Source organism: Epinephelus fuscoguttatus, linkage group LG6 (assembly GCF_011397635.1).
Source record: "Epinephelus fuscoguttatus linkage group LG6, E.fuscoguttatus.final_Chr_v1".
NCBI lineage: Eukaryota > Metazoa > Chordata > Actinopteri > Perciformes > Serranidae > Epinephelus > Epinephelus fuscoguttatus.
Genome location: NC_064757.1, coordinates 16597685 through 16609036, shown reverse-complemented (window position 1 = coordinate 16609036; position 11352 = coordinate 16597685). Strand labels below are relative to the sequence as shown.

The following is an 11352-nucleotide window of genomic DNA, read 5'->3' as shown; positions in this document are numbered from 1 at the left end:
GCTGTGGGAGCTATGGTATACACATAATATATATCTCCTATCAACTGAGTTTGCAGTGTAACATGAAAATATCTGAATTGGTTTAATTGTTGCTGATGAAACATTCCTTCTTTTGTTGTGGATGTTTCCCTTAGAATATAGCATATAATGGAGGTGCTGAGTGGACAGCGTGACAGTGTGAGATCCAGCTCGAACTGGCCTGGCCCGGCATTTACTGCTTTGAAAAGGTGTCTGGTTTACTGCAGTGGTGACATAACCAGAGTCGGTTGCAGGGTCCTTGCGTAAAGGCATGTCCTAAAGGAGGCAAAACATGCTTCAGAGGCACCATTCATCATGATCAACACTCATTGTCTGTGTACACAAGTATGCAAATGAGCAATTTGGGGAGAGGGGGGGTTTGCAGTAAAAAACATCCACTTATGAAACATGCTTTTCTCCAACTTATCTGAGCAATATCTGAAAGAAACTAAACAGAAATGGTGGGTCCATTTGTAAAATACATAAAACAGGACAATGGAATTTGTACATGAAGACATTTCTTTATTGTGACACAGAAATCTCAAATGCCATCTGATTCTTTACATCTGTATAATCCATTTTTAGATATGTTAAGTTTCTGATGTGCAGAGGTAAGACAGTAAAAGTTAAGTTAATGCAACCATAAATAATTGTAATAAATATCAAGTAAATGTACAGCACACATTTTTATCGCAACACCTCTTTGTATGGATATGTCCTTTTTATAACCTTATCTACACCCCCTCAGGAGGAGGAGGAAGTAGAGGAGAGAGCGTCCCTGTTAGCAGCGGTATATCACCCTTCAAAAGAACTGAACCAAAAACCAAAACTCGCAAGCAATTCAACAATCCAATATGCGTCAAACGTCAATCCTGTCGGGTGTGTTTCAGTTCTATCCAAGTAAAATGGCGATTTTACTCACACAAGAAAACATGTTTCACCATGAGTAGAAGAGATTGAATCCATCTGAGTACAAGACAAAGGTGATAAGATTACTGGTATTTCCAAAATTCATAAAAAATAACAACACAACAAACCGGATATCCAACAGACATCGCCTAGTTTGCTCATTTTTAGAATCTTTTCTTGGAAGAGTAGTGCAAACCAAAAACAAAAATTATAAAGTGAAGTGAATTAGCAATTCATAAAAACTGCCATCAAACATAACTTCAGTCTATTTACATTTTTTTTTTTTTTTCGATTTAATTTTTACACAACTAAACATTTGGTTATGGGTAAAATAAAAGGAAACCGGGCTCCTCACGTTCGTCAAGAATTCTTAAAGAAAACTATGAAAAGGCAGAACTCAACTGGTGGGTTGCTCTCTCATTGACAGACACACCACATGCACAGAGGTAGGGGTATTTAAAGGGATGTTTACCTGTACCTTCATTGTTGTGTAGATTGTGTATATTTGGGGAGTGAGGGGGGATTGTTGCACATTCAGTAGCAGTAGCACACAAACAATGTAGGAGAGCAGCTCACGAGAACATCTTCAGAGAGGCAAAACCATCTCAAGTTTAGACGAGTGCAATCTCCTGAAATGCAAGCACATCCGAACCAGCAGGCCTCTCCTATCGTCCAAACTACCTGACCTAACATGCCGCCAAAGCTACTCGGCTATCGAGAAATCAAAGAGCAGTTTCATAAACTAATAGATTAATATGACTTTTTACATGATTTAAATACCCTCTCTTCGGAGACTTGGATAAAATGTATTCAGTTTATATAGGCATAAGTTAGTTTGTCCATTAGCAGTTCGTATTTTTAAAACAGGCAGTAAACTACATATTATCCTGTACAGCACTTGTTCACATCTTCTGCCTGCTCGTAGCTGACGTGGTCAAAAATAGACAGCGTCACACATTTCCTTTTTTTCTGGTAGTAGTCGTACCTCCGTCTCAGATAGTTCTATGGAAATCATGGGGTTTCCTTTCACATAGCATCACCCTCTGGAGAGAGGCTCCTACAGCAAAGGCATGTTTCAGAATATCACCCCAACAGAGGGGAGACAGAGGGAGGCAGCGAGGTTAAGCATTAGGAGAGGGAAAATCGGTTTGTTGCTTTCACAGCAATGCAAAGTTCTGCAACTCATAGTTTTAGTGAGACCTTTCAACTAAAATGTTACCACAGACAGAGGGTTCAGCAATCAGGAATAGGCTCGCAACTGTAAAGTGCTGATCTGACGTCATCCTATTGGGTTGTTAAATTCACAGAACTTGACTGAAGCTTGTTGAACCCTCTATTAAAGGTACGGGAGGGGAAAAGGCAAACGAAAAACTGCGTCACAGTCGTTTAACTTCAATGCCATCCTCAAACTCAGTGCAACCAGAACGGACACTCATTAACAGTGTCAAATTATCTTCCCTGAATTCCTCACAAAAACAAATATCCAACACAATCATGAAACGTAGTATCAGTGTAAACTGCGATAAAAATAAAAAAGCAGGGATAAACATGCAAAGCTTATTAGCCACCAAAAACAAAATGAAATTGAATTTGTGGTTTTGTTGGAGCAGCTGAGCAAAAAAGGACTATGGTCTGTTTCAGAGGGAGGTCCAGAAGTGTGTGTGTGTGGGGGTGGGCGAAGGTGTATATGCTGGGGAGCGTGGGGTTGTCAAGTCTTCTTAGCCGCTGAGAGGGTCCTCGCGGTAGTGGATGGCATATCGCAGTTTGTCCAGCATCACATCCAGAGAGGTGTACTGGGGCAGTTTCACCATGAACATACAGGTCTCCACGCGAATGTAGCGTGAGTCTGGCTGACCTGGAGGACGAAAAACAGGAAGGTGCATTACAACAAAATCACCTAGTACTTCTCCTTGCGTAACGAGTCCTGTTGTCTATGTTTGTTTACTACTGGAGTTTTAACATGAATCTGCAGCAACCAGTGAGTTGAAGTGTAGCAGCTGTTAGCAATAATAAACTTGTCTAAGTAAAGTAAAGCTAAAGTTCCACTGATTGTCACACACCTGAATGTGTGAAATTCAATGAGGTCTCGCGGCTGCTGAAGTGGTGATCTAACCCCCCAATTCCAACCCCTGATCTAGGTGATAAAAGTGTTTGTTAACAAATTTTATCTGCAGTTAACCCTTGTAGACAGATCCCACTTCTGTAATAATGTTAAGTTCACACAACAGAAACAGTTTGTTTCCTACACAGAACAGCTTCATATGTCCACATGTGTTTATGCAGACAAATCTGTTTACAAACCAGACAAGCTGTGGTAAACAACATGTTCAAAGTCTGTCATCAAGACTTCAAGGCAAGACAAGTTGCTTTGATAATAACAGTAGTTTCTTCACTTAGAGGAACAATATGAAATGAGTTAGCAGCGCTTCGATTCCAAACACAGCCCTGTTGAAACCTAGTTAGCCATTACCTGCAGCTCCATCAGGAGGGGCGATCTTCATGGGGTACGGGGGAACGTGAGCGGTGTCGGGCCCCCCGTCCTTGCAGGGGCAGGTGAATGGTATTCGCTCCTGGTTGCAGGCAAACTTAATGAATTTGCAGAGCTCCTCTTGTGTGAACATCTCCAAAGCGGTCCAGAAGAACTCGATGTGCTGGTCGGTCTCCATCAGACCCACCTGATACATTGTGTGAGCCTACAGAGAGAGAGTAGGGCGTACTTTGATTAGATTTGATTAATGTCAGACTGCACAACTTTTCAATCGATTTCACTGTTGCAGACAAATCTTCAATATCAGAATAAAATCATAAAAGCTTTGCTAGAGTGGTGGCACACTCTTGTGATCTCAATCGTTTGGTGTAAGGTCATCACAAAACTCATCTTGATGTACTGACAAAAAGAAACATATTCAACATTATTTATAGTTTTTAGTCTTAGCTCATGCGGATACTAAAGTTCAATGATGTCAACATTATCAACAACCAGTAGGTGTGCTCTTTCCAGCACCAAACAGGAAGCTACAAACCAGCAGGACAGTAAACACGGAGGGGACTCAGGGGAGGCAAGAGTCTGTGTTTAATTCTGCATGTATCTGCTCCACTAACCTGCAACTACATTAGTGAGAAATTTTTTACATTTGAAATGGTTCGCCTCTTATTCCCATGGTTTCCTCCTACTAGAATAGTGCAGCTAGACAACAGAGACTGGGAATAAGTTAAAGCGACAAAATCCAAAATGTTAAGCTTGTACACACATACAGTTTATCTTAATGGATTACATTGATGTTGAATGGACACGAATACTGTCGACATATGACACCTTTTATTTTGTATCTCTAAAATGATTTGTTTTTACAGACATAAAGGGCATAGTAAATATGTCATACTTATCAAAGGGAGTTTGACAGAATATTTTCCACCAAGAGCAGGATGGGAAATAATCTCAAAAGAAACAGACTTTAGCCTTTTAAGTCTTTTCCAAGTCTTTTAATGTACAGTAGGCACTATACTAGCCTGTAAGAGAATAAGGTGTTTGTCATGTAAACCAATGACATATATATTTGTGATTGGCCGAGAACAGGTTTGGATAATATGTGGGGGTGGGTAACCTTTACACTTGCTTTGTAATGTAGTACAAACAGTTTTCAACAGGGACACAAATATATGTATTACCTTAAGGAACTCCAGGTTGATGTAAGGCAGGCCGCAGGTGCGTAGCTCCATCTCTAGAGGGCTGAGCATGGTGAGCAGCTGCAGAGGAACACGTCTGCCGTTAGTCTTGTGTGTCATTGCACTCCACGTTCTGCAGCTGGAGGCCTCAGCATGACGCACAAGTGAAAGCTTGTTTCATTTATTGCTTCGCCACATCCAATGAGCACACCATAAATAAAAGATGAAGACATTAGACTATAGTGAGCTGGGTCTTGTAGATAAATGCAGTTTAAAAAGACAATGACAAGAAAACCCACACTGCATGAAGATAATCATGTGAGTAAGTTTCCTGTACCTGACAGTGAGGCTGCGACCTCCCTGACAAAGCTCTACCTCCTCGCCCGTCATAGTGACATAGGTGAAAGTGCAGCAGGGCCGGCTGGGGGAGTCGGGGCTTTCTCCTGAATGGTGCTGGGAGGAGAGCTCAGCACACAGGGCCTCCAGCTCCGTCTCATCACTCGCCTGAGGAGTCGAGAACGTCACGTTAAAGTCTCTAGAACCCTGATATTATCAGAAAAGACATGAAGTATAGACCACTGGTCCCTTACATTTTCAAACTTCTTGACATAGTTGTAGGTGAGCACATCAGCTTCCTGCAGGTCCTGCTCTGTGTCGAGGGACTCACCCACCAGACCCTTCCAAAAAGAGCCCAGTAGGTCCAAAGGAAGTGGCACATCTGCGCGGATGGCTATACCAAGAAGCTGACCAAAGAAGTGCAACAACTGTTCCTCTGCATAGCTGATGGGGCAGGGCGTCAGGATGTACTTCCCCTGGGAAAAACAAAACACAACTATGAATCATATTACATCATCTGTGATTAACTTTGTTGTGCCACATATAATTCTGAGAAAAGCTGTATTCTTGTTACTGACATAACACTGTAGTTTTGTTATAGCACCCCAAAATTTCCTCACAGCTTACTGTGAACGTTTTCAAAGCCAAAGCATTAGAACTGTAAGGAAACATTGTGATTTCAAGCAGTGATGGGCCAATCCTGACTAGGACATAATGCCTTGTCGGAAGGAACAAGAGTGTCAAATACAGGACATACTGAAAAGATGTCAGATCCTGAAAAAGCGTACCTTGTTACGGTTGGCTGCAGCACTGGGGCAGGGGAGCAGCAGGGAAAGAGCAGAACTCTGTAACTCCTTACACACCTGCCATAGGAAATGTCTGAAGGAGCCACCTGGAGAGACAGATTCATCAAAGCTACAGTTAAGTCGGAAAAAAAAAATCTTGACAAGTAAAAGACTGCAGAGCTATACAGAAAAAAAGATGTCAAGGGGAAATTCTAACTTGTGCCATGAACTTCCTCTCCAGTGAAGCGGATGTTAAAGGCATAGGTCGGGTCTCCTCCACTGGCCAGTTTCACACAAAGCTGGGACGACGGCATGCAGGACAGCTGGCGTGCTGCCTGGCAGAAATACGTGTTCTCTGATGATCTGATCTCACCTAAAGGACAAATAAGAAAAAGAATGTTTGCAAAGATCCACTGCGAGCTATATGACATGGGAAACAATGAACATGTGGTCAAGTGTAAGGAATCCATACCTCCTACAATCTCTAGTGGATCCAGCGTAATCTCTGGGGCAGCGTGGTCAGCTGTCCGCTGTACTGTTGCATTCAATACTCTGTTCATTACTGTGACCTTAGTGTCGTAGAAGATCAGACCTGTAATCGGTGATGAGTATATAAGTGAAAAGATCTGATCTCATTTATGTTTCAACAAATCAGGTTTTCTGTGTAATAATCTGGCATATATTGGCATGGCATATATTCTATATATATTCTGTACATATACATATATATATACAGTACAGGCCAAAAGTTTGGACACACCTTCTCATTCAATGCGTTTTCTTTATTTTCATGACTATTTACATTGTAGATTCTCACTGAAGGCATCAAAACTATGAATGAACACATGTGGAGTTATGTACTTAACAAAAAAAGGTGAAATAACTGAAAACATGTTTTATATTCTACTTTCTTCAAAATAGCCACCCTTTGCTCTGATTACTGCTTTGCACACTCTTGGCATTCTCTCCATGAGCTTCAAGAGGTAGTCACCTGAAATGGTTTTCCAACAGTCTTGAAGGAGTTCCCAGAGGTGTTTAGCACTTGTTGGCCCCTTTGCCTTCACTCTGCGGTCCAGCTCACCCCAAACCATCTCGATTTGGTTCAGGTCCGGTGACTGTGGAGGCCAGGTCATCTGCCGCAGCACTCCATCACTCTCCTTCTTGGTCAAATAGCCCTTACACAGCCTGGAGGTGTGTTTGGGGTCACTGTCCTGTTGAAAAATAATATTGCTTGTCACGACTGGAAATTACAATTTTAACTCAGATCGCGCTCTGTGCATGTCGCTGCAGGATGCTGTGGTAGCCATGCTGGTTCAGTGTGCCTTCAATTTTGAATAAATCCCCAACAGTGTCACCAACAAAACACCCCCACATCATCACACCTCCTCCTCCATGCTTCACAGTGGGAACCAGGCATGTGGAATCCATCCGTTCACCTTTTCTGCGTCTCACAAAGACACGGCGGTTGGAACCAAAGATCTCAAATTTGGACTCATCAGACCAAAGCACAGATTTCCACTGGTCTAATGTCCATTCCTTGTGTTTCTTGGCCCAAACAAATCTCTTCTGCTTGTTGCCTCTCCTTAGCAGTGGTTTCCTAGCAGCTATTTGACCATGAAGGCCTGATCCGCGCAGTCTCCTCTTAACAGTTGTTCTAGAGATGGGTCTGCTGCTAGAACTCTGTGTGGCATTCATCTGGTCTCTGATCTGAGCTGCTGTTAACTTGCGATTTCTGAGGCTGGTGACTCGGATGAACTTATCCTCAGAAGCAGAGGTGATTCTTGGTCTTCCTTTCCTGGGTCGGTCCTCATGTGTGCCAGTTTCGTTGTAGCGCTTGATGGTTTTTGCGACTCCACTTGGGGACACATTTAAAGTTTTTGCAATTTTCCGGACTGACTGACCTTCATTTCTTAAAGTAATGATGGCCACTTGTTTTTCTTTAGTTAGCTGATTGGTTCTTGCCATAATATGAATTTTAACAGTTGTCCAATAGGGCTGTCGGCTGTGTATTAACCTGACTTCTGCACAACACAACTGATGGTCCCAACCCCATTGATAAAGCAAGAAATTCCACTAATTAACCCTGATAAGGCACACCTGTGAAGTGGAAACCATTTCAGGTGACTACCTCTTGAAGCTCATGGAGAGAATGCCAAGAGTGTGCAAAGCAGTAATCAGAGCAAAGGGTGGCTATTTTGAAGAAAGTAGAATATAAAACATGTTTTCAGTTATCACAACACCTTCGGAAACAGCATTAAATAGTTTTGATGCCTTCAGTGAGAATCTACAATGTAAATAGTCATGAAAATAAAGAAAACGCATTGAATGAGAAGGTGTGTCCAAACTTTCGGCCTGTACTGTATATACACACACACGACATGTCCCCTTGACCTGCTAGATCCTGCTCACCTTTGGCCTCACATAACAGTGATGCAATGCTGTTCTGATAGGTATGTGTCTGTCTCAGCTCCACTAGCGGTAAGAAGAAACTTTCCAGGGTGTTGTTGAGGGACTGTAGCAACGCAAAGCGCAGGCGCAGGCTCTCCACGGGCACATCTGAAAACACACAGAAAGTCAGATATACTAAATTATAAAACAATCAAGCAAGCGTGACTTACAGTATGTATCAAGCATGTATCTAACACTGTAAATGGCACTGTGTGCATTGGATTCAACAGAGAACAACAGTAACATAAAGGCAAAAAGAGAGGTAGGTATCGCTTACACCACAAACAAACAAGTGGTTTACTTACTGAGCAGGCAGGCCACACGAGGATCAGCAGTATCGCCAGGGTCCAGGTAGGCTTCATGGGGGTGTAGTCTGGCTGGTGTGATGGCCAGGTGACGGCAGAGTCTGTTGATGTACTGGACCAATGCTACATCCATTTCCAAGGTCCACTTCCTGCAGGCCTTCTGGGCATGACGAGTGTCTATACAGGTACACCTGGTACAGAGGACAGCTGCTGTTAAGTAGAGAACTCCCATAATGTTTAGTTCCTTATGTTAATACAATAACAGTCACTAATTTATCAAAGACTTACAGGTGTTTGAACATGAGATACACTGAAATATCTGGACCATCTGGATGGCTTGAATGTTTTTAAATTGGACTGACTTTACAAATTTTAACACTGGACAAAGTGAAGATTGTGCAACTGCATTTTGTAAAAGTACACACAGTCAACAGATACTCATCATAAAAGGAGTTAGACTGGGAAAATGTGGTCATAACATATTGGAATACTATAGGAGTTTAAATAACACCATTAGCATACTTTGTTATTTCGTATCAAAAATCTGAGAAATTGTCCTGAAATGACTGTTAAATTGGTGGGTCGCTTTCTTTCTGTTTCGAGTACAGAAAATGGACCAATGTCATACACTTAGATGACTAGTATGAAAATGAAGAAGGACATCAATTTAAAATCGTATTCTATGCTTGGAAATTTTGAGCAGTAATATATATATCAGTTATCAGTATTTTAGTATTGGTATATTTACCAACTCAAGATACGAGAAAAATTAATCTGTAATTGTATTTGTGCATCTTAAATGTGTGCATCCTTGCATCTTTTAGCAAGCGTTCGTCAGTGGTGACAAGCATAATATATGTATGAGTGCATGAATGTATATGACTGTTCAACTGTATGTATATATTAGTATATGGTTACACAAATAATATGTACATATACTATTATGTTTTGTTTGTCACTGTGTATTATGTTGTTGGTTGTTTAAAAATATCAACAAATAAAAAAAACACTAAACAACATTTTTCTGTTTTTGAGAAGAGAGACATTTTGTCAGAACACAACATGTCTGGTTCCCGGGCAGCTCGTGCATGTGATGATATTTGAGTAATAGCAGTCTGAGTGCTGGTTATTGGGGTCTTGACTTTCCCCAGGCTCACCTTTCAAAGTGTAGGTCATAACCACAAGCCAAAATCGCCCTCCAGACACTGCGGATGTCCTGCTTGGCCCGGTCAACAGCAAATTTATGGAAGCCTTCAAGTGTCAGGTATTTCTCCTCTGGGACTAGAGAAGACAAAATGGTATGTGAGGGCAGCTTGGTTTCAAAACAGGAATCAGATTTACTCTTGTAGGCTAGTAAAGTGTCATACTGTAGTAGGGCCCATCAGATGTTACCAGAATGCAAAATAAGCAGTCTGAAGATATTGCACCTTCAGACTGCTTATTTTGTCTGACCAGAAACACATTTAATTTTCAGTTATATAAAACAAAGACAAAAGCATAAAATCACTCCTGTCATTGGACTGATCAGTTTATACTTATTGTTTCATTATGAAACCCAAGTTTATGTGAAGAAAAGGAAGCAGAGCAAAGTCACTTTAATACTGCACCATGTAGCTACATGCTAATGTCAGGGACACATGCAATCTTGGTCACAGATTTTGTTTATTTCTCACAGATTTCTGACTATATTTTTGCTTGAACATGTCTGGTTATTAAGATTTTGGTTTTAAAGCTTTTACTGGTGATTTTTCATGGTAGAAAATGCCACCATACACGGTCACAGTCATCCTCCCTGGCTGCAATGACAGTGCAGAAACACCAAAAGCACAGAAACAGAGAGAGTACAGACACAGAAGACACAGGAACGCTGACCAATCAGAGCAGACCAGGCTTTTCCCAGGAGGAGGCTTACAGAGACAGGTGCTAAAAATTAGCATTTCAGACAGAGGGTGAATACAGGTATTCCAACACAGGCAGTATGAGGAAAATGGCATTTTTTTGTTGTAGAAACCAAAAATGCAAATATGAACCTGAAATAGGTCCTTACTGAGGTGTAACCGATTTAACACTACATTAACCTGACTGAAGTGTGTGTAATTACTGCCAACCTTCAGCTTTCTTGGCAGGAGATTTTTCCACATCCTTCTCATCAGGTCTAGATTTCTCAGGAGATTTTGGCTTCAGGACTGTCTTCTTCTCACTCAGTGCAGTCCTGGCAGAGGCAACAGACCAGGAAATTTAATTAATTACTGTGTCAAAGTTTAAATGAACCTAAACCTGTGCTTAAAAACAAAATACTCACCTGACACTGTTGAGCACAGACTTTTCCTTGGTAGGGGGTTTGGTGATGGGCCTCTTGGTGCTCACGACCTTGCCCTGGTGCTGCTCTTTTCCTGCTTTGCTGTATTTGTTTTTATTGGGCTTGGGAGTGCCATACTTTCTTAGAATCTGATACAAACAAATCATTTTAACACACGTGAATGTACACACAGTGTTAAGTGTTAAAAATGTACTTGTGGTGGTTGAGGGAAGCAGGGGGGAGCTGCAAAATGTTACACTTGAAAATTGACTGCAAAACAGGATCACTGGATAATACAGCAAAACTGTGAATGACATTAACTCAGAGCATTTTTGAATGTTTGCTGCCAGTGTGTTACATACCTGAGTAAGCTGGTCTTCAAGTACTTTCTTTGGAGGCCTAACATTGGTGAAGAAAGTATGCAGTAGGTTGCCAGGTGTCTGAGCATTGATCTGCTCCTTGCTGAGGTAAATGTCAGACACTTTAACTGGCTTGGCCTGCGTGAGGCTGAGCATCTGCTCTGAGTGCACGCAGCTCTTGAAAATATCTGTGAGCACATCTCGTGCTCCAGAAACAAGCTTGTCAC

At 41.6% G+C, this 11352-nt stretch overlaps 1 protein-coding gene across 1 annotated transcript in view; it reads right to left on the bottom strand.

Annotated features, from left to right (window-relative positions):
• Window positions 1–1561: 1561 nt before the first annotated feature.
• LOC125889858 (probable E3 ubiquitin-protein ligase HECTD4) overlaps window positions 1562–11352 on the bottom strand; it is a 43812-nt gene continuing 34021 nt past the window's right edge. The window contains 15 exon segments of the mRNA XM_049578079.1: window positions 1562–2782; window positions 3398–3620; window positions 4597–4714; window positions 4716–4740; window positions 4875–5097; window positions 5184–5405; window positions 5718–5821; window positions 5932–6087; window positions 6187–6306; window positions 8124–8270; window positions 8468–8658; window positions 9625–9748; window positions 10576–10679; window positions 10770–10915; window positions 11129–11352. Coding sequence (XP_049434036.1) covers window positions 2646–2782; window positions 3398–3620; window positions 4597–4714; window positions 4716–4740; window positions 4875–5097; window positions 5184–5405; window positions 5718–5821; window positions 5932–6087; window positions 6187–6306; window positions 8124–8270; window positions 8468–8658; window positions 9625–9748; window positions 10576–10679; window positions 10770–10915; window positions 11129–11352 — 2264 coding nt within the window. The 3' untranslated portion in view covers window positions 1562–2645.